Genomic DNA, 26309 nt, shown 5'->3' on the forward strand with positions numbered 1-26309 from the left:
TCTTTTGGAAACCAGCAATTTGGCATGAACTCTTTGAGGTTTTTGAACTCTGGTGCTGGAGAAGACTCTTGTGAGTCCCTTGGACTGCAAGGCAAACAAACCGGTCAGTCCTAGAGGAGATCAGCCCTGACTGCTCCTTAGAAGGCCAGATCCTGAAGATGAAACTCAAATACTTTGGCCACCTCATGAGAAGGAAGGACTCCCTGGAGAAGAGCCTAATGCTGGGAGCGATCGAGGGCAAAAGAAGAAGGGGACGACAGAGAATGAGGTGGCTGGAGGGAGTCACTGAAGCAGTAGGTGCAAACTTAAATGGACTCCAGGGAATGGTAGAGGACAGGAAGGCCTGGAGGATCATTGTCCATGGGGTCGCGATGGGTCGGACACGACTTCGCACCGAACAACAACAATACTAAGGGGTTGCAGAAACACAAGACCTGGAAAGAAGAGGAGAGTGACAGAGGCAGTAATGGCTGGGGGTGGTATTGTGGGAACTCTGACTCGACCATCTTTATTCCCTCTTGTCAACTTTTTGAGGTGCAGAGATGCAGAGTGCCTCTTAATTTTAAAGAAGGGAGGTGAAAACATTTGAGATGAGACTTGAACCCCATGTTCTCATTTAACCAAAGAGTGATTATTTGGCTTTTTAAGTCAAACTCATTTCTAGCATCCATAAGCCTATACCACAGAGATCTGAGCACATAGCCCTCCAGGTGAAATGATGGGGATGAGAGGAATCAGTAGTATGCCAATAAACAATCTAAAGGAATGAGCAATTTCAGAACCAAAACAGCATGTCCCTGTTCCAAAACATATTCAGTGTGCCAGGGTGATCTCCTTTGTCTATTTTTGTTCTCACACCAAAGACAGTCATGAATCAACATCAAGCAATAAGCATGGTAAGTGGGAAACTGACCCCAATGTCTCTGAGGTCCTAGTCCAACACTAACTAGTACACTACATTGCCTTGCATCATACAAAAGGTGGATCATCATGCATTCCACAGTTAATAGCAAAAGGGAGAGTTGTACAGGAATTAACATGTTTAAGTAACTGGGAGAGGACCAGCAGGCCTGGAGTTCAAATTCTAGCCTTGTGGCTCAGTCAAACTGCACCCTCAGATGCAATCACTGGCAGAGGTCTTCCCATGCCGATTCACATCCCCCAGCAATCTGGCCTCATTTAGTATATTTTTAACTTGACACCCGACACATGCCAAGTTACAATGATAATAAAACACTACATTACAAAAAATCCATAAATGCTAACAGGAGATAAAAAATGTGGCAGCACAGCGAAATGCACTCCTAAGTCATTCCATCTGGTGGAAAAACAAGTGTAAGCCTTCCTAACCACTTCAGGAAGGTTGTTCCCTTCTCTGAAGTCTCAGTTTCTCTCATTTAGTGGCTACCCCTTTTCTTTGCAGAGACATAAGGGGAGATATGCAAGAAGTTTTTGTCCAGATTACATGGGATAGAGTGGGGAAAATTAAGCTTAATAGGGGAGGAGCTGAGTTGGTTAATCCTGCCTGCAGTGTCACAGCAGGCAGTGGCAGAACACAGAAGGCCATTTATTTAGCATGGTATCTGGTTATGAGAAGGGGCATCTCTCCCAAGCATCTGCACAATGCTTTTTTCCTCACCAGTGACTAACAGCTGTTATGCTCATGTCCTCGCCTCCCACAAAACATGCAGTTAGGGCTAAGTTTTTTATGTGTGTGGTCATAAGTTTCATACCATATCAAAACAAGAAGGTAGAAATGGTTCTGATTTGCTAAGTTATGTCCAAAGGAGCTGATTCAAGCAAAAGGGGGCAGAGAACAAAGCCACAGTAGACCTGGAACACCAAAGGTCTGAATTCTAGGATTTGCTTCTAGGTGGTAACTGGTTTATAAGTCCAAGTTATCTTTTCAGCCGATGGTAAACAAGATTTATGGTCATTCTGGAACTAGAACATTTATTAGTAATTTTTAAGGTGTGTGTATGTTTGGTGGGGGGGAATAAACCTTAGAGGAAAGTTTTTGCAACTGCTTAAGTTTATCACTGTAGCAAGCCATGTAAACTGCTAGTTGTCTTGATTTTGACCCCTTTTAAAATTTAATTTAGACTTTTTTATTAAACTATTAGTTTAGGTATCTGAATTAAAATTGGGGGGAGGCAGCAAAAGCTTTGCTGTCTTTTCTCATTTTCTAGAATAGCTGAAGCAAGATCAAAACTAGCTAAACTTTCATGCTAGCTTCCATCTCTCATGGTTGTGTGTCTCTTTTTAAACTATCCTTTTGTTTTTCCTAATGGAATACCATGGAGGTTTGGTAGCTACACTTCAGTGTTCTTTATTACAATACATTTTAGAATATTACAAGCAAACTTAAACTCTAGTTCTGTGACTCAACATGTGATAAACTGGCTTTTAAGGGGGGAGCAACAAATTCATCTAAGTCTTCAACTGGAAACCAACAGTGCATTCTCAAGCAGAGTTTCACCTTCGAAAGGCAGGTTCAGGTGGGTAGCCATGTTGGGCTGAAGCAGGAGAACAACGTTTGGGTCCATTGGCACCTTTTAGAAATTTAGACCAACAAAGTTTAATTCTGAGTTTAAGCTTTCATGTGCAGGTGCACTTCATCATCAAAAAGTGTAACTGCTTAAGAGTTTGGATGGCCTTGCAGTATCCAGCTCCTCAGGGTTTCACACAGCTGTCTTTTAGGCCAGAACTGCTCTAGAACTGCCTACCTTTAACTCCTCAATTCCATGGAAGTGTACACAGCAGGAAGCACAGGAAATCGGTGAGCCCCGGGAATGTAACCCTCTAAATCAAAATTAACTTGTGAAGACCCATAATTTGAAGCTTTTATTTGCAGAGTAATTTTAAAATGGGTTAATCAAGATCACCATTTGGGATTTAAATGAATCATGCTTTGTTACAAAAGTACTGCTTTATTTTATAAGCAAGAGAGAAGTTCTTTGGTGTTTTTTTTATAAAAAGATATTAAAACTAGTATTCAACCTGATTACACTATCCATTTAAGGCATGTAAACTTTAAGAGGGTGTGAAGGCTTTTCTTTTTCCTAAGACATTCCTTCTTCCAAATTACTAACAGGTGCTGTAAACGGCAACTTTTTGGCTAATGGCTTTCAAAAGGCCGCGGACTGTTTCTTCCAGCTGTACCAACTGCTTGGCCTTTTCTTCTAGAACTCTTTGGTTTTGTTCATACGTATTTTCCAGTTCTGTAAAAAAAGGAGACAGGTTACTCTAACAGCACACATGACGGCCATGGGGTAGTCTGGGGGTGAAACACACACAGGGGAAATGAAAGCCAGCCTCCTTGTACCAGTTGAGTGGCCCTTAATAAGGGGAGAGGCTTCTAATAAAGAATAAGAACAGCTGCATCTCTCCATGTTTGGCTATGATGCTGAGGGGATGGGGAGGCACAGGGCAGAGCTGTAATTGAGAACACATGACTGGCGTATTTGTTTCTGGAACATTTAAAAAGCCTGCTCTGCTTCTTTCCCTTTTTAAAAAATACCTCTGAGCAGCTGAAGTTTGCTGTTTGTTTGATCCAGCAGCACTTTAGCTTCGTTCTGCAGGGCTTCTGCTTTCTTCCGGGCATCTGCCGACTCCCTTGTTTTTTTGGCAATTAGGCTTTCGACCGTTTGATACTTGTTGTTGACATCGTTGTCTAAGACCTAAGTGTGAGTTTCAGACACAAGGTGGCAGTAGTTGTTAGACAATGCAAGCGGCACCACTGTCATGATGGAGCATAGCCCAGTGCTATGAGCAGGGTCTGTTGGGCGGGATTTCATATTCTGTGGCTCAGAGTATCTTTCCCCCCTTCCTTGCCACTTATTCCTGAGAAGGAAAATGTACCAGCTGTGGTCTGCTATTCCTTTCAAGCACTCTTTCAACCAAGTCAGTGAGGATACTGTGCCTCTCTTGACTAATGCCATGTGTTTGTTTTGTTGTTCATGGCAATGGTTGACCACCTAGCTAGGAAATGCCGCAGCCTTTTTCAGTCTCTTTGTTTTGTGAGTTCCTGTCAGTGAGGAAACTATCTTAAGTATGACAGGTGAAGATTTATACTGGGATCCGCTTCCTCTGAACTGCCAAATAAGTACAGGTTTTCATACAAGCATTCCTCTTTACACCGTTTTTACCAGAAAGCCTGGGACTAGCAAATGCTGCTCATATAAAACAAAGAATTGTGAACAACCAGAGGAAGTTTATATTAGGGATGTGATTTGAATAGATCCAGATCTACCTATACATCTCTGAACAATACCTTACTGGTGTCTTCTAGATATATTTGGGGCTCTGGATGGTACCTGGAATTTCCTGGAATTCTAGGGAATCGGTCCCCAAATTCCTGGAAGTATTCAGGAATATCAGGAACCAACATTTTATGGCTCCCAGTACTGTTTTTTGTTTCTTGACATTTTACAATGTGTTTCTTGTCAGTGCCCTTTTTCAAGGGTTTGGTTTCAGCTTGTCAGGCTGGTTTTGTTTAGATTCCATGCTCTGAAATTAATTATGTGACTTTTACAACATTGTGTTCTTTGCACAAGTTGGTTTGTATCGGGCCTGGTTGGCTGTGGATTCTCTGTTTCAACATTGCCCTGAACTCTTGGGTTGTACACTGGATTGGATTCTCTGATTTTAAATTTGTGGGGACTAGCATGGGCTTTTGGCTGATCTCTTGGATTCTTGGGTTGTACATTTGTTGTGCTAGGATTGTCATGTTATCCTGCACTTTGGTTAGGATTCCCTGGTTCTTTGGGCTTGTTGCTATTCTGTGCTTTAACAGGCCTTTTGGGCTGCTTTGCTTGCTCTTGTGTCTTTGGCTATGATTTACCCTGGAGGCCAATCATAGGCCTCGCCTGGCCATGCCCAGTTCCTAAAAATACTTGGTGAGTACTGGGAAAGGTGATTTCAGGCGCCAATTAACCCACGAGCACTGTGTTGGGGCACTGCATCCCCTCCCATAGGAAGCCATGGAGGATGGCTGAGGACTCCTTGTTTGGGGGCTCATAGAATTAGACCTTTTAGTCCAATTCAATTGAAACTCTGAGGTTACTTAAAGGACAGGCAGTAGAAACTCCACTGCAGTTTGGGTGTAATTTGTCCCAGCCCTCTGAAAAAATTCCTCACAGGGATTAATGGAGTCAGCTAATATTGAAATCCTCAAAGACTCCAGATCCGAACACCAAACTAGTATTTGGAACTCAGGGTAACTGGGAAGGCTGATTTTTTTCGGTTTGCTCATGGAATGCTGAAGGGATGTCAGATGCTTCTTGTTCCCGGAAAGGTTGCCAATGGGTGTTAGAGCCAAACTAATGACAAATTTGGACAAGGAATCCAATTTAATTTATAACTTTTCTGTGCTACCACTCTAGAGAACCTGTGAAAATAATAATGCAAAATAAGGGCATAAATGTCATTACCAATCTGTAAACTGTATAAAAAATCCAGCATCAAAAATCAAAAACTCATAATAAAGGGGGAAAATAAAGGTTTCAAATCTCATAAAACAGACTAGCAGCAGACCATAAAGCCAATGTTAAATGGTCAAATAATTTAGGCCTCCCACAGCCTCAACAATGAGCCTGCCTTTTCAGTATTGTTGCCGACCGTTTGGGCCACAATGGATCTAGCTGCACTTCCTAGGCTTTGCAAGGGAATGGGCCAGCCTTGCTGGGCAACATGGCAATGAAGCAACTTTCTGAATTTCAAGATTTAAAAGAAGGAAGGTCTTACTTTTTTAACATTCTCGGCAGTTTGATTGACAGCAGCAACAGTTTCTTCCACTGCCTGAATGTCCTCGGAGTTCGTAGCAGCTTTTTGTTTAAGCTGTTCCACATTCTTCTCTAGTTCGGCAATGCGCAAAGTAGCATTGTTCAGGGTTTCTTCCGATGCTGCAGTTTCCGATTCAATCTAATAGACAGTAAAATGAGAACAACAAAATATTCTTCAAAACACCAGTGCATTGGGAACAGGCTGACTTATTTCACCAATGTAGCTGAACACCACCATGATAGTCACTGGCATCTTCAGTTAATGGGACCAGGCAGTAGGTGCTGATGAGAGACCCTGGGAGAAGTCTGAAAGGACAACACTGACTTCAAGGGACTAATGGCCTGACCTGCATAAGGAGAGAGCTGACTGCATTGAGCATAATGTGAAGAGTCTGAGGGTGGTTTTGCACATGATGTGGAAGCCGGGGACGACTGCATGAGTGTGCTCCGTACTCTCATTCCACACTTTAGGCTGTTACGTGAAAGTAGAGCTGCTTACACTGCACTTGCATTGGGAGCTACTTCAGCCACAACTCAGACTTTAGCAACTGCTTCCAAACACAGAATTCGCCAGTGAACACTCACAGAGGTAAGAAGGTCTTGGGTTCCCTGGATATCTTCATCTGCTAGTTTGATGGCCTTTTCAGCTGCATTTTGGGCTTTTTCAGCTTCCTCCAGAGCCTCTTTCACCATGTCTGCAGTGTCTTTAACATCTGCTGCACGTTTACTGGGTGATGGAAATTAAAACAAAAGGAACAATCCTGATGACGTTGCCCACAAGTAATCTTTTCCATTTCATTCAGTGTGCAACAGGCTAAGCTTGTCATTTATGTATGAGCCCTTCATAGGATAAAGCATTCAGATGAAAAGACAGACAACCAGAGACAATTGTTTCCTTCCAAATCAAACTGTCGCAAGAAAAGGTTCACTATCAAATCAGGGGTGTAATAAGCTACCTCGCTTGCTTAGCTTCATGCAAGAGCATCTGTGCCCGTGCGATATCTCCAGAGCTCTGCTGTAGGACAATCTCGACATCAGAAAGGCTTTCCACCCGCTCCCGAATATTAGCTGCCAGGGCCTGTAGCTGATCAGGTGTGCTGGGCATCTCCATGTTGAGCACTTCGTTCGCGACTGCTTCGATGCTGTCCAGATCAGCACTGTCTTCTGTTAAAATGTCAAACAAAAAGAAAATGAACAAGAAGACTGGCAGCTCCTCCGCTGCTATCTTATTCCACATGAAAGTCCAACTCAATATCTAGGAAACAACAAGATGGCAATTTTCACTTTCGAGACCTAAAGAATTTTATCTTTGATTAACGGGAAGGTGTCTGAGCCTTTCTTCAGAAGAAAGGTTCAACCATATGACAAAAGGCCAAGAAATCACAACAGGGTGACACAGTTTTAAAATGTTAGTGGGAGAGGGACTGTGATTTAGTGGCAGAGCATCTTCTTGGCATGCAGACAGTCCCAGGATCTATCCTCTCCATCTCCAGTCAAAGGGGTCAGGTAGCAGTTGATAGGAAAGGCCTCTGCTAGAACCCTGGAAAACCAGAGCGAGTCGGAATAAAAATACTGACCTTGACAGACCAAAGGCCCAGCTCAGTACAAGGCAGCTGTTTGTATTCAATGTAATGTGAAACTCTGACCCCAAGCAATTCTGGCCACAATTACCTACCAAAGATGGTAATCTGGCTACCTTTATTCTAAGACAGTAGTAAGATGTGTGTGTAATTATCCACATTCTTTCAGCTTGCATTCAACTTCAATATTGGGCTAAACACTAAAAACTGGTAGAAACAAAGGAAGCAATACTTGTTAAGAATATGATTCCAACTTCTTAATATTTTACTGGGACCTAATAGATTCTTGGTACCCAGTGAAAACTCATGTCCAAAATCCTGAGCCGCCCATTTCTCTGCAGTCTTCAAAACAGAAATTGGGATTCTTTAATTGATATCCTTTAATTAAAATTCAGAGAGGGGAATAAATTAAACCAATGGACTATGTCAACAGTAACTAAAATGTAAGGGAAAAAATCCCACGGACCTTTCAGTGGGCGACAGACGTCTCCCTCCAGTCCTCTCTGCACACTCATTCCCACGTCCACATATTTTTATGCATTTTAAGTACACGCTTGTTGCGGGGAGGGGGGGACAGTCTGAAAACACAGGCAAATGACAGGAAAAGAGCAGGAAGGAGCAGTAGGCCTTGGGGCCCAATGGCAGCTAGGAAAAGTATTCAGCATGGGAGTGGTGCAAAAGGAAGAACACCAGAGGAGGAGTTTACAGTTAGAGAAATGGTGGGCACCAGCACTTAGGGCCTACAAGATGCAGAGCTGAATAAAGCTGAGATTCACTTTCCGTTCTGAAACGACCAGTCAAATCTTTAATGGTAGGCTTTTGAAAAAAACTGGATGCCTTGAACTAATGGCTCAAGGAGATGGAGAAAGAGGATTTAACCTGGACAGAGATGTATCAGGAGCCCCACTATCAAAACAGTCCTTACTCATGAGAAATTCTCGGATCTGCTTAATAAGGTTCCTTAGATCCCTGTTGCTTCGATCCACTTGCTCCTTGGTTGCGTTGGTTTGTAGCAGAACTTCTTGGGCGTTCCGTTTTGCTTCATCTGCCCTCACTTTCGCTTCAGACACCTAAGCAGAATAAGTAAAATAGACCTCTGTTTACAATTTCTAACAACAGTTGTTTTAACACTCCCCCCCTCCCAAATACTGAGAAATTTGTTGATGCTGAAATTGTGTGGGAAACGATGTTCCTAAAATGACGTACCCAGAACATCAACAAATCTCTTGAACAGTCCAAGCTACTGCAAATAGTTTACAGTTGTGAGAATCTCCACTCAATATGGATCCATTTATGAGAGTGCCTAGCTGAATGTGGTGCAAATGCAATGAACAGTTTTGTTCACTTATGTCTAGACTTGCAGAAATGCTTTTATGTAGCTTGTTTCCATTCTAATCATTAGGATTTGAGCTACCACTTAAAAAAAAGTTACCATTATGGAGAGCAGTTCAACGTCTTCTAGAGCAACAAGTATGTCTCTGTCAAAATCCATGGCTTTTTGCCAGGCATTGTGGGCCACAGTAACCAATCCATCGCAGCCAGGCCCCCCGCATTTCTTCCTTCCCTCCTCGGTTCGGCAGCTCAGGCCTCCACACTCTGAATCAGCACAGGAAGCCCCGGGGGGAGTTCCGCATGTCTGCAACAGACGGGATTAGGCAGAAGAAAGAGTCAGAGGTTATCTCCCTTTTGAAACAGGATGAAAATCATTACCATCAGCACAAAGAAGAATGGGAATACAACTGCCATTACATTCTGGAGGAGACGCCGAAAATATTTAATTTTCTCCAAGCACTGCTTCAAGCTAACACTTAACAACACTCACTCATGATTTATGTAACAGATTTTTTAAAAATGTATAATTGCTAGTACATTTCCTTTCACAGAGGTGTGGAATTTCTTTCCCTAGGATGCAACAACCTGGGGTGAAGTGAGGGAGAAATCATTGCAACACAGAGTTTTATAACCGGTTTTGTTTATACGGTTCTGTAGAATACCAGACTGGTGTCCTTTGGGACAACTGAAGCAAAACTAAACAGGAATCTTGCGGCATCTTGGAGACTAACAACTTTTTATTCCAGCATAAGGCTTCGTGGGCTAAAGTTCTTGGACTTGTGTTGAAAATGTTGCTACATCTTTAAGGTGCCAAAAGACTCCTGTTTAGTTTGGCTACAATAGACTATCATGGGTAACCCCTCTACACTTTCTTCATTGGTCATATAGCTGTTGATTTAGGTTGTTCAAGTCAGGTAGAATCTATACAATTTCAATGACACCATTGGGGATGTGCCCCCACACTGGGGTTGTTTCTTTTGATATCAATCAAATGTAGGCATACAAGGACCTCCGAGGACTCAGCAGGACAGCATTGCAATGGACCCCTCGTATCCTGGCAATGAATCCATGTGTACAAGAAAGCAGACTCCACATAAACTGGTCAACTATATGTTACTTTTAGTTGTGATCTGACAGTTGAGTTTCAAACACAAAGCATAAAACCGTGTTTGAGACCCACATGAGAATGTGGGTTTATATGTTCCCATTCTTCTCAAGCCCTTCTTCCTTGGGTTTTGGCGTGCAGTCATTCCAGTTTATGGTATCGGCTCTCCTAGCGCAGCAGCTAGAATCCTGCGTTAGGACTCCGAAGACCCAAATTCCACTCCCCATTATAAACATGCTACATCTTCATCACATCCTTTCAGATTCTGTAATCCGTTGAAATCTCCCCAGCGCTGCTGAGCCAATGCTAAGCCCTTGTCAGGCAGCATCTCCCATTGCATTCCTGCCTTTCATTGTTGTCTCCTCTTCCTTTGCTGCAGCCCCTGCCCAGCAGATTACCTTTTCAGCTACTTCTGCCAGGTCCAGACTTTGCAATTTTCCAGCAAGTTGATCCAAGAGTCGAGAATGTTCTTCTTCCTTAACCTTGAATTCTGTTTCATTGATCAAGCTCTCCACTTCCAGGCGCAGTTCGGCTGACTGCTCTATTAGGCTGCCGGGAAGAAGAGTGGAGGCATTCACTCTCTCTTCTGCAGCCAGAGACGTCTGGAAGTACTTGGTGATGCTGTCCAAGGCACCTGCAGAAATCAAACAGCAACATCCACAGGACTGCTTAGTTTTGTAAGGCACAATGGAAATCCCATACATGCAGAGCGAGTCAAGCTGAGGACAAAGGCCGTCCCTTCACAATGGCACAAAACAAGAACTGCTATAGCTGTATTCTCAGCTACGGTGAATCCGTGGGTTAAGCTTGTTTTGCAAGTTGCATGTGACATGTTCTTACTCTGTTCCTGATGTTATCACACAGTACTTAGTGTGTATTTTGCACATACAAGGCCCCAGATTCACCCTCTGGCACCTACAGGGTTAAAGGTTACCAAGCAGCAGAGTTGTGAAGTGCTCCTCCCTTTCAAAGAGTTTCCCTACTCTCACCCATAATGGATTAGAAAGACTGAGCATCTGATTCAGCATCAGGTGCCTCAATATTAAATGGATTTCAGGGAACCCAGTTATGTACCTATTTGCTGCCACCACCACCCACCACCATCCAGTTAGGGCCTATGCATGCATGGTGCATCCACAAAAGTACATCTGTAGGCAGCAAGAAAACCCATGCACAAACAGCTACTCTCTCCCCCTGATGCAGAGGCCAAAAGCTGCCATCGTGCCCATCACTAGCCACCTTACTTCCTTTGCCCAATCAAATGGTTTCTGAGAACAATTTTCTGGGTTGTGGGGAGGGATTCCATATGTACAGCCCTGCCTGGCTGCTATGTGCAATTTAGTTATGGCCCTAAATTTATATTTCTCACCAAGTACTGTGGATCAGTATTACATGAATAACCTACCACTCTGCTTAGCAAAATCTGATACCTTCCTCCAACAGTAGAAGAAAAGCTTGTGTCAAAGGAAGGGTCCTTAGGCGGAAGGAAGGCCTCAGTCTTTATTGAATGAAAGGGTTCTGCTCAGGAGCATATGGGTAGGAATTGCATGTAAACAGGAACAACAAACGTATGCTGCAACCTTCATTTGTATAGTAAGAATGAGAACAAGAAGGGCTATGGCTCGGTGGTAGAGCATCAGCTTAGCGGGCATGAAGAGGGTTCCAAGCTCAATCCCCAGCATCTTTACTAAATCAGGTGGTGGGTGATGTGAAAGATCTCAGCCTGAGACCCTGGAGTGCTGCTGCCAGTCTGAGTAGACAATGCTGTCCTTGGTGGTCTAATTCAGTCTATAAGGCAACTCCAAGTGTCCAGATAGAGGCATGATATGGAGTTACAGGGAGACAATCCATGAGTCACCTATGTTGTTCAATTTATTATTTAAGAGGGTTCCCACAACTAGTGTTGTACTGCTGACTTAGAGTAGAAAACCCAGGACAGCCATCTGTCTAATGCACTGAAATCAATGAGAATTAAACATGTTCACCTTTGGTGAGCTCATGCCCCCAAGTCTTTCACATTCTTATTGATAGGACACATACAAGAGTGACAAAACTGACCTCGAATGTCGGAATTTTTCATTAACTCCAGTTGTTCTGCAATTGTCTTCATAACATTGTCTATGCTCTTTGCATCTGACTCTAGGTCATTCAACTGGCTGTCCATGCTTTTGCTTTCTGTTGCCACCTTGGATAGTTTTTCTTCTATTTCTTCTATCTTTTCTGTAACATCTGCTGTTAGTTTCCTGTGAACAACAGACATTTACTGTTACAGCACAAAAACTATTGGGTTTTCTTTTTTAAAAAATGCCCTAAATGATAGGCTAATTCCTTCCTTTCCTTCCCTACAGCGTAGTGAATTGTATTGTTACAACTTCCTAAACCTAAAATACTGCTTAATCAGAAGATGCCACTTTTTATCATGACTTTATAAACCCAAGACAGCAAAAGTCTCATAAAACAGACGGGTTAGGTGTACAAGTCCAATAGCACCTTTCAGACCAACAAAGATTGGTTAGCTTTTGAGTGCATGCACTCTTCCTCAGACTTGAACTGGATTCCAGAAGTCTGGTGGAAAGCCTACAGCTGCATGGGTCAGAGCATTGACTGTTAGAATCTACACATAGTTACTAAAAAAAAATTAGCAATTATTTTTACAGACTGTAACTGACTAGTTTCTGGGGGTGGGGAGAAGGAAACTTACTCAATAGATTCTTTTCAACACTCTGTAAAAGACAAAATAAAACAGAAATTTGAGAGCTGACGGTGTAATAGTTTTAACTGGCTGCATGCAAAGTAGATTTCACAAGAGTGGATAGAAGCAGTTTCAGAGTGCAGGAATAAGACCTGGCTTCAATCCTAAAATTCAATCCTTGGAGATTAATAGTAATTTATTCATATCGAGTCAGCCTCATTAAAAAAAACCATATGTAAACCATATGTAAATGTATTTCTGTGGGATAATTACAATGAAAAATTAAAATCTCCTTATGGCTACACTAGCCCTTTAGCCCTAGACATAGGCACTCTTCTTCTGAAGGGCTAGGCTTGAAAACAAAGAATCTACTTACCTCTCAGGTTGGTTCCTACTAACAAACCATTACACAAATTTCAACTAAGTTCACAAAAGCAGACCATAGTCACTTACTATGACATGAAGAAAGCCATCTTCAATGCATTATTCACTTTCAGTTTGCTGACATCACCAACTGGAATACATGCCCTGATATAAAAACTCCACATGTTTCCTCCTTTCCACATTATTACATATCTTTGGGAAGATAACATCAAGGGAAGGCCTTGGTCTCTATGCCCTATCGTTGCCCCCCAGAGTAACTGGTTGGCCATTGTGTAAGACAAGATACTGCACTAGATCAACCAGTGGTCTGACCCAGGAGGGCTCTTATGTTCTTATGACCTGTTTTGACCCTGTGCAATTGCAAAACGAAAGAGAAATCTTTCTGCACACTAAATTTTGAGATAATCTGACAGATTTTATTGCTATCTGAAATTGTACAAAAGGTCAGCTGTTGCCAAAGAGCCACTAGCTCAATACTTTTTGTCTAGAGCAGGGGTAATCAAACTGCAGCCCTCCAGATGTCCATGGACTACAATTCCCATGAGCCCCTGGCAGCTGGCAGGGGCTCATGGGAATTGTAGTCCATGGACATCTGGAGGGCCGCAGTTTGACTACCCCGGCTCTAGAGAGCCACTCTCTCAAGTATTCCTTCCACGTACAAAGCATGTTCCAGAGCTGTCGCTGCCTGATAAAAGTCCTCATTCAATAAAGAGGAAAGATGGTCAAAACAGCTCTGAAATTCAAGGAAAAGGAGTTCTGTGGCAGTCCATATTAGAGTCTGAGGGAAAGGTGAGGAGAATAATATAGTTTCCTCAGTCTGATCAAGAACATCAAACATAGTAAGTAACATATATGACATCTCTTTAGGAGTAGTCATTTTGTACCATGGTTTGTCTGCAATAGGGAAGGTCACAAACCAGCTGGTGAATGCCATGAACCACTAATTAAACCACAAAAATGTGGTTCGTGTACAAACCAAATGGTTTGTAGATGTATCTGTATTAAGGATAAGGAGAAATTATGAAATCCTTTTGTAATTTTTTTTCTTTGTACATCTTTAAGGCAAAGCCCTACTTTCCTCTCCCTTCATCAGGGTATTGATACAGGGCCAAAACTCATACTGTGCTATAAGAAATGTTTAATGTTAAGCATCTAACTCAAACCTAGAAATATCTGCTAGGATAGCTCTTAGATTGTATCAAGCAGTTAATGTGAGGTCTATGATCTCTCAAGTAAGTTGATTAATAATAACTTTTCTTTTGTATATCTAAACAGGCCTTTTTTTTTTAATGTAGTGGAAATGTGGATGGCTCTTAGACTCATGGCTCTTAGAGTTTTGGGCAAAAGTTTATATCACTGTGGAGTCAATGTGGGGTCGTATATTCTCAAATGATGATTATATTTCTATCTTTATGAAAATAAAAAAAAATCATTATTAAAAAAAAAAAAAATGTGGTTCGTGCTCATCCCTAGATTTGGTAGGGAAAAGGCTTAATCCTGTCAATTCCTTCCACACAAAGTTTGCACATGCTGCATTTGCACTTTCCTAACAAATTTGGTCTTAGTATCAATCTGAGAATTTACTCATATCTGTTAAATACCAAAAAAATTACATCGAAGTCTTAATAACTTTTCTGTTCTTAAAAAATAATCATGCTCCCCTTGCACCTGAATCTAAATACACACCATTTACCATCTGAGAATCATAGCTTCAATGGTTGTGCAAATGACACACAGTGTTCAGGTGATATATGACAGCCAGTGACATTGGATGGCGAATTTTCCTCCCCATATATGTAAGAACTAGTAAATAAGCCCGCTGCAGGCTTAATGCAGCGGGCGCTAGCGGGACTGGCGAGGCGTGCTGGGGCTGGGGCGGCTTGAGCTGTGGGGCACGGTGCGGGGGCATGGCCTACCTTGGTAGTGACCGCGCGGGGAAAGGAGGAGTTCTGTGGCCGGGTGGGTCAGCGTGGAGGCGGCCGGAGCGGTGCTGGAAGGTGGGAGGCCGGGCGGGGCACAGGGCTGCGGGCAGCGGCGCAGCTGCAGGCACGGCAGCGAGCGGCAGCACAGCCATGGCCAGCAGGTGGCGGCCGGCACGGCGGGTGGCATCGCGGGGCACTGCCGGCGAGGGCCAGGCGTGCTGGAGGCAGCGGCAGGGGCGTGTCAGCTGGCGGCTGGAGAACGCGGTGCGAGGGAGCGGCCGTCCAGGCCGCATGTCAGCACGGGAATGGCGGTGGGCGGCGTCAGGTAGGCCAGCAGGGGCAGGGCGGGAGGCACTTCATGCCTCCTGATTAGTGAGGGCGGTGGCAAGGGACCAATTGTGAGCCGCGCTGCATGCAGCTCGCAATTGGTCCCTTATCGCCGCACTGCGCCTGCCAATTGGGCCCTCTGAGTGTCAATCCGGTGGCAAGGGGCCTATGGGCACCCTTCCCCATCACGGACTGGGCCCACCCTCGGAGCTCTTAACTGATTATTTAATCCGCTCCGCTAGGAGCGGGTTAAAGATAGTCTGTTTATCGGTAGTTGTCAGGACTGTTATGCTGCAAATCAATCATGTTAGGTGGACTAAATGTGGGATATGAAGCATGGACAAGCCTCAGTCCTTTTACATGAGCCAGAATTGTAGGTAGTGGAGTTGCCTCAGTTTGCTAGCATGATTTCAATATTTAAGTTATTTACTTAAATTGGAACAAGTTTTTCCAGAAAACCCATATTGCTGATGATATCAATGCCTTAGCCATTAATTTATGTACATGAGAGTTACTAGTAGCCAGTGTGCAGTGCTCAAGTGGTGTATCCTAAACAGTTACACGCTTCTAAGTCCACTGACTTCAACAAACATATAAGGCTGTAACTCTGTTTAGGATCACACTGTTAGTGAGACCTGCATCCTCACTTTTGCAGCCTCACCTGACCTTCATCTGATTGTTTATTAAAGACCAGAAGGCCTTGTTCCCCTTTTACAAGATCACTCAAAGAGATCTTGGAAATCTGCTGAAAATTTCAAGAAACTCTTCCACCATTCAGTGGGGAAGGGACACTGCAGGGAGCATGAAAGTTTTACTGGATTCTAGTTGCAGTTTTGTGTTGTCTTTTAAAGGCTTCAAATGCACATGCGCACACGCGCACACATTTTTCTTTGGCTTTCTCACTGAGTATTGTGCAAGGACACACAGTCCTTCTGAAAGATTAAAGAGATTAAGAGTAGGATCCAGGATAAGACCAGATAGGCTACTACCCAAAAAGGAGTGGGAAGAGAAACCTGTATTGGTAACACCTGAAGAGAACTGCCTCCCCACACACAAACTAATCAAGGAAGGATTTTCGTATAATTTGGTAGTATTTAGAGAACAATGAATGTTTCAGACATGAAGGTTTGCCAGTCTTGAGAAACACCACTTGAGCAAGTCTGTACTGGGCTTGGCTGCCAAGCTCCAGATGCCGAGATTTCTTTGAAGCCATAATTCTTCTCTTTAAAGACCCACAAAGTGCAACAGTACTTCACAGACAGCAAAGTACAAATCAAGATGGATGCAACTTCTGTCTAGACACCTCCAGCAATATTTCATTCTGGCATTAACACTTCCAGACTAAACTTCTAGGATAAAATTATGATTTTAAAACTGCCTTCCAGGGAACCTAGGCAATTCCTTTGAAGCTGATTGCAAGTTCCTTGGTGAAAATATCAGTAATGGCAAATATTTTGGGGGGAAGAATGCTCACACACTGTTGTCTGCACAGCTTCAGGGTAGCCCTGCATGTGTACTAGGATGACTTCCATGTGGACCTTTTTCTTTCCCATTGCTACCAAACTGGAGCACTGTTTTGGGTAGCGTCCATACAACATTGTTCTCCAATTGTCCGCTTTGCATATTAACAAACTCTGGATGGGAAAGTATGTATTTTTCAAGGGTCCTGCCTGTATTGGTCCTGTTTTTCCTTTTGTGAGTCGTGGGGCTGCCATTTTTCTGCTGCACCACTTTTTAAAGTCTTAAAGTTCTGTTGTATTACAACTCTATAGCAACTACCAATTTTAAAGATAGACTTCTGGTGGCCCAGTGAGAAAAATAGAGAGATGGTGGATGATAGAATCATAGAACCATAGAGTTGGAAGGAGCCATTCAGGCCATCTAGACCAACTCCCTGGTCAATGCTGGATCAGCCTGAAGCATCCATGTTAAGTATCTGTTCACCTGTTGCTTAAAGACCACCAGTGAAGGAGGAGCTCCCTGCCTCCTTAGACAGCCAGTTCCACTGCTGAACTACTCTGACTGTGAATTCCCCCCCGACATCTAGCTGATACTGTTCTACTCAGAATTTAAGACCATTACTGTAGGTCCTCTCCTTTGCTGCCAACATGATGGAGGAAACTGCACAGAAAATTCTCATGTGGGCACTCTTATCATCAATGTGAATTTCTTTACACTTCCATGGCAGTAAGTCTTGAATGGAATATCTCTGTGGAAGGCCTTGAAGGTTAATACCAAAACCTTGAACTTGATCTGGTAAACAATAGGCAACCAATGCAGCTGCCTCAGCACCAGCTGGATGTGGGCTCTCCACGTTGTTCCAGTGAGAACCCTAGCAGTTGCATGTTGCACCAGCTGAAGTTTCCAGGTCAAGGACAAGGGAAGGCCCATGTACAAAGAATTACAGAAGTCTGGAGATGACCATCACATGGATCACTGTGGCAAGGTGTTCCTGGGACAGATAGGGTGCTAGTAATCATGCTTGGTGAAGATGGTAAAATGTCAATTGGGCTACCTTAGCAACCTGGGTCTCTATCGACAAGTTAACATTCTAATGTTTTATTGAACTATCTTATTGTTTTAAAATGTTGTTACTTGCCCTAAGCCCCTGGAGAAGGACAGGCTATAAATAAATAATTTATTAACATGGGGAAAAAAGAAAAATTAGGTTAACCCAAGTTGTCTCTCATGTGACCACTGCACAGCAGTTAAAGTATACTGAAATGACTGGTGAGATCGACTGCATCAGCCTTTGCCTTTTTACCTTCGTTAGACTGAAAATTTGGGGATGGGGACAAAAAATATTTATTGATTGATGTTATTATAGTCTGCCTTTCTCCCTTGGACTCAAAGCAGATTATACAATATCTAATCAAAAGTAAGAAGGCCTAATCTGCTACTATCATCTAGGGGCTAAAAATGCCTTATCTGTCAGTTCTCAGCCTCCCTTGCTTCATATAAACAGACGTCTCTGTCCGGTGCCCAGGGGAATGCAAGGAATCAACAAGTCGGTCTCTGTTAATTTACTATGCAGACTCACCATTTCCTCCCAAAATTTTCCATGACCTCTGGAGGGTAAAGTTGTATCCCCCCCTTACTTTCAGTACAATTCTCATAAAAATTATTTCACAGTGTTCCCGTTGGACGAGGAAATGGGATTATTTACAACATTATACTTACTCTGCTTCCTCAAAGAGATTTGCGATGTTCTTAAGAGGTTGAGTGGCTGGATTTTGAGCAACGATACTGTTAATCTCATTCAGTTTCTCCTCTACAGACTTGAGTGTCTGCTGGTAAGGACCACTGACCCCTGTGATTTTCAAAGCCTTTGCTCTCTCCAGGAATCTCTGAGTCCTATTAGTTAGTTCACTAATGATGACATCCCAGAGAGCAAAACATTGGTGGCATGGTGCACAGTCCGGGAAGGTGCCGGAGTAACCTCGGGTGCACTTGTCACATCGGAGTCCCTCAACCCCGTCCTTACAAATGCATTGCCCTGTGGTGCGATTGCACTGTGGAGTCTGGACACCGCGGGAATCACAGTCGCAAGCTGAAAGAGAGGGAAAATGAATGTTAACAATCAGAAAGATGGATTATGGTGAAAAGAATTAGGTAGCTTCCCTGATAAAGACTTACCCATTTTTTTCTTCAGACATAAACTTGGATCTGCTTTCTATACAAATGCTACCTCCCAGCTGCTTCTTCAGCAGAGCACCAACTATCCATTTGGTAAAGGACTGGTGCAGAGTGAATTCCAACATTCTGTGACATTGGATGCAGGTAAAGTCAGACTGGGAAGGTCTGAGATCTTTTGATTTAGGCTGCTCTGCTTTCATGCTTCTGGATTTTATTGGCTGGTTGTTATGGTTGTTAGTTTTAACGATTTATGATTTATGACTTCCTCTTTATGTTGTGAGCCCCCTCAAGTAGTCCTCTGAAGAGGTGGCATGATATTCACTAGGGTAACTTGCTCCACTCTCAGCCTAACCTTCTTTACCAGCTTGCCGTGAGGAAAAAATGGAATAACCCCACCCATACTGCCTAAATGTCTTGGCAGAAAAGATAGGACACAAATGTATTAAACAAATAAATCCTGTGGATGTGCACGCCAAAAGAATATTCCCCTACTCCCTTACAATAGATTGATATACTGATTTTTGTGAGCTGCCTGCTGATGGTGGGATGTAGAATTTAAAAAACAAACATACATTTGAACTATAGTCAGTTATAAGTGCAATTCTTATCTCATTCAGCTCAATGATAAAGTTCCACACTAGAATGAATTATCTGTGGCTCACCTTCAATAGCTGCTGCAGAATCTGCAGAATATCCTTTGGGAGGAACAAATCACATCTCTCAAGATGGCCTCAGAAATACTAACAATAGAAATATGCCTGTTCCGCTACTCTACCCAAAGCAGACAAGTAAAGCAAGGAACTGTAGAAAATGCCAGTATTTAAAAAGCTTTGTTTTAAAAAGAAGATGAGGCAAATTGACAACAAAAGTACCCTCACAGTGAACCAAAACGAGATCAAACCATACACCACCAGTATTCAAAATGGCACGGCTTTCACGCTCATTAGATTAAATAATGTGAAAGGATATGACATCTTTCAAGAAGGCCTCATAACTATTAACTATTAACTACAAACGACTATATCAGGAGTCCTGAAAGCCATTATTAACCCTCCTTTTTATTGTCCTGGTCAGGACCACTGACAGAGGAGAACATTCAGATATATAAAGTGCTGAGCCCTCCTGGGAGGAGCACCTGTCCGGACTTCAGGCCATTCAGGAAGCTGTGCGCTTCCTAATTGGCCTGGCCCCACTACTGCCCATCCCCAACAGCCCTGGCCAAGAGTGCTCTGGTGAACTCACCACCATTGTGCTCCTACCCATCATGCAGAGAGCCTGCTGGAGGGCTGGCTGAAAAGCTAGGATACAAATAAAACAAATAAACAAGCATCTATGGACAGACAATTATTTTATTATTATAGATAGATTCATGGTGACAGTAAGTCAAGTGATTTGTTTGTTTTGTTATATTTAGTTTGGATCAGAGTCATATGGGGAGGGCCCCACTTTGTCCAGGGGGCCATGGTGACTCTTGGCAGACCTGGTCCAGGTTTATTTCTAAATTATGTCAGCTGCTTAGAAAAAATTGACTTGGTATAGATAGGACAAGAGAAAATATATGAGGAGGGCAAATCTTTTGAAATGTTGTTACTGAACTATATTCACAATTCTTGGCAGCCATTTAAAAGAATAATTTGCTGTAAACAAAACTCACTGGCTTGGATAATAGCTCCAATGCATAGATGAATTCATGCACACACATAAATGTGGTTTAACTTATGTTGGCACAATTTAACAAAATGTCTTTTTTGTTCTTATAATTTCTACCCCAACACAAGGCATTTATTTCCATCAAAGCAACCTCAGTATTCCTACAGAGAATTGTGATGGAACATAAACCCTGTAGGGCAAGTCATTCTTCTTTGGAATCTGAGAGAAGAAAGGATTCACTTAACCCTTTCCAGGAGTACAGTTACTGTTGGGAATGGCACATCCAAGATAATGGTTAACTATTAAAATTCCTCACCAGGGTGTAACAAAAAGAGAAAGCCAGCAGCACATGACCTCTCTTCCTTGAAGCATCCAATATTGGATTTCACATACAACCCACTTCAGAATATCAAATTACTAGTTTCTGTAATGCACACTAAAAGCCTCAACTCTGTAAAATTAATGAAAAAAATATTGATCCTTTTTCTGAATATATAATTCAGATTGTATCTAAAATAGCTACAATTTTGAGGTATGTCTAGAAAGAATACGCTAAGCAAAACACATTCGCTGCTTTGTTTATAGTATTTGTGAAGGTAGTAAGAAGGAAAACATAGAATTGAAAGGTATTAATACTGTGACATACATTTCAGGAATTGCTTTGTGGCCAACCTCTAATTAGAGTCCTCTTTGTAATTAAGCCAGGACCCCATCTGGTTTACAAGTTACCATCGAATGACCTGAGCCTGTCATGTGATCAGTGTCAGCACCTAGCCATCTCTTTCTAGAATCAACAGCTTAGCACACAAAGTACCTGTGTCAAGGAAAACTGGCCATGGATAATTACTGTTTTGAGGTCCTTCTGATTAAGACCATCACAGATTGTTTTAATTGTAAGCCTCCTTGAGGGAATAGGCCTTTGAAGAGAAGGCACAGAAATAGCCTAAATAAACAAACAAATAGATCCTATTGTGTATGCAATTCAGCATATGGGGAATATTTATAAAAGCAACTAACTACAGAAGAATTAAACTCATTCTTGACCCTGTAAGTGTGTATTAAATGCAGCTGCCAGGATAGTCAGATAAACTGGTAGAATTCTTTGTATTTATTTCCATCAGACTTCCATCAGACTTCTATAGTGGTTAAGACTGCTGGACTGAGATCTGGGCTGAGCCTTTTTGGAAGGTGGCATATAAATTAAATAACTAAATAACTAACTAAATAAATACATAACAATTAATTAATTAATTTTAAAAGGCCTGTTCTCACAAAGTGGTCCTGTCAGAGCTCTCTCACTCACCTAACTCACAGGGTGTCCATTGTGGGGAGAGGAAGAGAAAGTGACTGTAAGTCACTTTGAGACCTCTTCAGGTTGTAGAAAACGGAGTATAAAAACCAACTAAATATGTATAGTATATGTTTGCTGTATTCACTACCTCATCACCACTGCATTGTTTATACATATGGTAATAGGATTAGAGTGATTGACACTATCTCAACAATCTCCTGAAAATCACTGAGAAATGATGATGATATGATCTGTTCAGTCATGCCCAACCTGGGGTGATTCTATAGGAAAGTCTTCGCCATGCGTCCCCATTTCTGACTGCTTTCACTGAGAAAGGTGGACTATAAATTGATAAATATTGTATGCTGTATTGCCCATATAGAGCCTGAGGATGATATTTCTCTGTAAAACTCATATTAATGTAACTACTGCAGAATTCTACTTCTTGCCTGTTTTATTACTACAGGTTCACTGTTGCAGTGTTTTGCAGTACAGAAGTCTCATTCCCTGTCTTTTTACCTATGTCCACTATATCAGAGTCAATTGGCGGCAGCTATGTCCATGCAGATGGTCGAACTTGAAGAACATCCATGCTGACGTATTAGGTGTCGATGAACACTAGGGAACACTAACTGGTGCTGGATCATCCAAGAGTGGATAAACATACATATGGAATCCAGGAATGCAAAAAATGTCCTCAGTACTAATCCCCAGCTAACACATCTGAGTCCCTGGAGCAGATGACCCCGCCAAAAAACTTGAGGACGTCAAACTGCTTAAGTTTCACAGTGACATTTTAACATGTTTAACAGAGAATAATTTTTAAAGATCTCATTTCAAAACATCAGACTTCCACAGAATATAGTGAAAGTTTACAACCTATAAAAGATACTACAGTGTTTGGCAACCACAATGCCCAAATGTCCCTTGTTTTAACCCCCTGGAAATAACTATCCCAAGAACATGGGTATATGTTGTGGATTACAAGAAGGTTATGTAAAATTAGACTAGAAACATCGATTTCAGTTGTGCCCCATCTTTCTCCCCAAAGCGGCTTACATCACTCTGCGCTCTCCCATTTTATCTTCACAACAACCCCATGAGGCTGAGAGAGCTGGGCCTGGCTCATGGTCAACCAGCAACTTTCCATGGCATGCATGGGGATCCCAACTGAGGTCTCCCAGATACTAGTTGGACACTCTAAGCACTGTACCACAATGGCCATTTATTTTCCTATGGACACAGGAAAGCACAACACAGAGGTGTCTGGGGAGATGAGGCTAGTCCTGATACATATTCAGTTGCATATTCAGTGATTTCAAAGGTCACTTGTAAGAGGAAGGAAAAACAGCACTGATAGGGAAAGATACGTTGGCCCACAAAGGATGGGCAAAGGGGAGGTTATTTTTGGAAGCATTCTTAAGTATTTTTTTAAAGTGCTGTTGCTGTTCTGGAAAATATACTTTTATTTTACACATAAATTGGTCAATATAGACTCAAATGTCTCCAATGTTAATGAATCATTAAAAGATTAAATATCTCATAGAGGAATGAAAAAAGTATAAAAAATTGTATGCAAATCCAATGCATTTATGTTTACGACCATCATTAAGAAGAAATAAATAATAAAAACCCAGTTCAGCAACTATCTTTCTGAACAGCTTTTTCCATGGTTCAACTGCTCTGACAGCTCTGTCAGGGACACTTTGTATATGGAACATTCTATTTTGGATATGAACAAACTATAAAAGGACACCCTTGCTTGTAATAAGTTCAACAGAAGCTGAGCTGTGATAATAAAAGAATCTGTCTGCATTCAGACATTGTGACAAACTGTAACTAAAACAGAGGATTGTTGGCATTGTGCATGAATACAGCTTGTTTTCTGTGCTTGCATGCTTTTCTCTCCCCTCTCCTCATGCGCAGAGCTTAACTGGACAAGCTCCAACTGGCCATTAAGTCCAAATACAGGTATCTTAGCAAACTGATTCTTGTTTTCACTACACATTGCAGGACCCCTAACTTCAGATGAATCCCAGGTTATTATTATTATTATTATTATTATTATTATTATTATTATTATTGAATTTATTTCCCGCCACTCCCTTGCGGCTCGTGGCGGGTTACAACAGTATAAACCCCATAAAATACATTAAAACCAATTAACATGTCAATAGTTAATGACTACCTGGCAAGAGCGGCTAATCAACTACCCATTCCCCCTTAGCAAGTGGAGAGGGGATACTGATGGTACTCGTGTCTAATCCCAATCCTCAGGTCCCGGGGGGGCGTAGGTGTTAAGCCTGGTCTCAACCGTAAACCTGGCGGAAGAGCTCCGTCTTGCAGGCCCTGCGGAACGATGGAAGGTCCCGCAGGGCCCGCAGCTCTCCCGAGAGCTCATTCCACCAGGCAGGGGCCAGGACCGAGAAGGCCCTGGCCCTGGTCGAGGCCAGGCGTGCTTCCCTAGGGCCGGGGACGACCAATAGATTTTCTCCCGCAGAACGTAAAGCTCTACGGGGGGCATAGGGCGATAAGCGGTCCCTCAGGTATGTGGGTCCCAACTCGCGTAGAGCCTTGAAGGTTAAAACCAAAACCTTGAACCGGATCCGGGCAGCAATTGGCAACCAGTGCAGCTGCCTCAGCACTGGCTGGATATGCGCCCTCCAAGGTGTACCAGTGAGGACCCTGGCAGCTTGTGTGTGTGTGTGTCTGTAAGAATCCAATTTGCCAAGGCAATTAGACATCAAAGTAAATGAGCTTGATCAGGCCAGGAAGTGCTGTTTATTGCATAGAGCAGGGGTAGTCAAACTGCGGCCCTCCAGAGGTCCATGGACTACAATTCCCAGGAGCCCCTGCCAGCAAATGCTGGCAGGGGCTCCTGGGAATTGTAGTCCATGGACCTCTGGAGGGCCGCAGTCTGACTACCCCTGGCATAGAGCTTGAATGGAGCAGGGAGGGGCAAGAAGAACATAAGAACACACTAAATAAGTCTACTTCATTAGGGTTTGTTATGATGCCTGAATGCAGCCTATGTCAGCATGCTGCTGCCGCTGCTGCTACTGTTACAAAGATTCCTGGAAACCACCTTGCAAGTATTCATAGGGCTATTTGTAAGGACACAAATATACACCTACATAACACTTTGTAAAAACTTATGCTATTATACTTTCAGTTATAACTTTAGTGGCAATGATGGAAAATAATAACTGCAAACCGTTTTCTCCCATCGTTTCCCCCTGTATTTAAGGTTTACAGTTCAGCATGACAAAGAGCAGTATTCTTGCAGGATGTCCATTAAAGACATCTGAGCTATTTTAATAAAAAAAAATCATATGCCAGGATTTCTTGGCAATATGCCAAATCTATGAATTGCTGGCATTAGCATGTCTTCACATGGATTCATTCAATATGCTCTTCCAGGAAAAGGAGGAAATCTGAGGGATTTGGACGCTTTAACAGCCAAGACAGTTTTGCTTACAGATGAAGCATCCTGATCTGATTCCAGAGCTATCAGCTACACACATTGTTCTGTATTCCAGCTAATTCTCTATCTGTATGATGCCAAAAAGGACATTTTATGCTTTTTCATATAAATATATTCACTCCATTTTTATATACAGCTTCTAAGTACTCATATCAAAAGTAATTTCATTCAAAAGACAAAATGGAGGGTTTTGTTACTAATACTGTGAATATGAACTTTGTCACTTCTAATTTTTTCATAAATTGCCCTAGATATAATGTTTGGTGACAATGGCTACTCTTGAATGTACTTTTAACCTACTGATGCATAAAGGGAGGGCATTGTAATACTATTAACACAAATCTGTACAAAGTAGGATTGACAGTTTGGGTTGGGAAATATCTGGGGATTTGGGGAGGGGTTGGAGCCTGAAGAGGGCAGGGTTTAGAGGGGGGAGGGACCTCATCAGGTTATGATGTCATAGACTCCATCCCCCGAAGCAGCCATTTTCTGCAGGGGAAGTGTTCTTATTTGTCTTGCTGATCCACTGTAATAGCAAGAGACCACCACCTGCCTCCACTGTATAAAAGCTTTGAACTTTCTAATAACTGGTGATGTTCCTTCTACTTCAAAAGAGGTAAATCTTTTACTTCAATCAAGAAAAACAAAAGTTCTAGTACTCCACTGTAGATACACTCCAGCTCCATGATTTGATTGCCTAACCAAGATGTCTAAAAATAAGCCACAGTGTTAAACAATATTACTCTTTAAGACATCTTCCTGATTTCAAGAGAAGGCACACAATGAAAATTAAACATGTTAAAACTATTTCATGTAATGATGTTGAGGAGGTTTCCTATTTTAAATACTTACGGGTCTGCTTTGACCAGAGATTAACTTGGTCAGTGCAAGCTGCTCATGTTAAAAGATTGGCTACATCAAATATCATCTGTCTTTTATTTTATTCATCTAGGGCTCAGTATATCCTAGTTGCCATCAAAGTGTTTAATGCCAAAGTGGCTGCACAAACTTTATATGGGGCTGATTCCTGGATTTATTCAATTCTTAGATTCTAACATTCCATCTGTAGAATACTGAAATGTGTAGCCCTCTGAGATGACAACTATCTCTTGAAACTTGGGTC

General features: G+C 42.4%; 1 protein-coding gene across 3 annotated transcripts in view; it reads right to left on the reverse strand.

Annotated features, from left to right (window-relative positions):
• Positions 1 to 2831: 2831 nt before the first annotated feature.
• LAMB1 (laminin subunit beta 1) overlaps positions 2832 to 26309 on the reverse strand; it is a 67264-nt gene continuing 43786 nt past the window's right edge. For all 3 annotated transcript variants that reach the window (XM_077338187.1, XM_077338188.1, XM_077338186.1), the window contains 10 exons: positions 18306 to 18675; positions 11859 to 12043; positions 10199 to 10434; positions 8796 to 8999; positions 8289 to 8433; positions 6740 to 6947; positions 6369 to 6510; positions 5746 to 5922; positions 3521 to 3680; positions 2832 to 3221 (listed from right to left, as the gene is read on the reverse strand). In XM_077338187.1, the coding sequence (XP_077194302.1) occupies positions 3088 to 3221; positions 3521 to 3680; positions 5746 to 5922; positions 6369 to 6510; positions 6740 to 6947; positions 8289 to 8433; positions 8796 to 8999; positions 10199 to 10434; positions 11859 to 12043; positions 18306 to 18675 (1961 nt within the window). In that variant the 3' untranslated portion in view covers positions 2832 to 3087. The remainder of the gene's footprint in view (positions 3222 to 3520; positions 3681 to 5745; positions 5923 to 6368; positions 6511 to 6739; positions 6948 to 8288; positions 8434 to 8795; positions 9000 to 10198; positions 10435 to 11858; positions 12044 to 18305; positions 18676 to 26309) is intronic.

Source organism: Paroedura picta, chromosome 5, assembly GCF_049243985.1.
Source record: "Paroedura picta isolate Pp20150507F chromosome 5, Ppicta_v3.0, whole genome shotgun sequence".
Lineage (NCBI taxonomy): Eukaryota > Metazoa > Chordata > Lepidosauria > Squamata > Gekkonidae > Paroedura > Paroedura picta.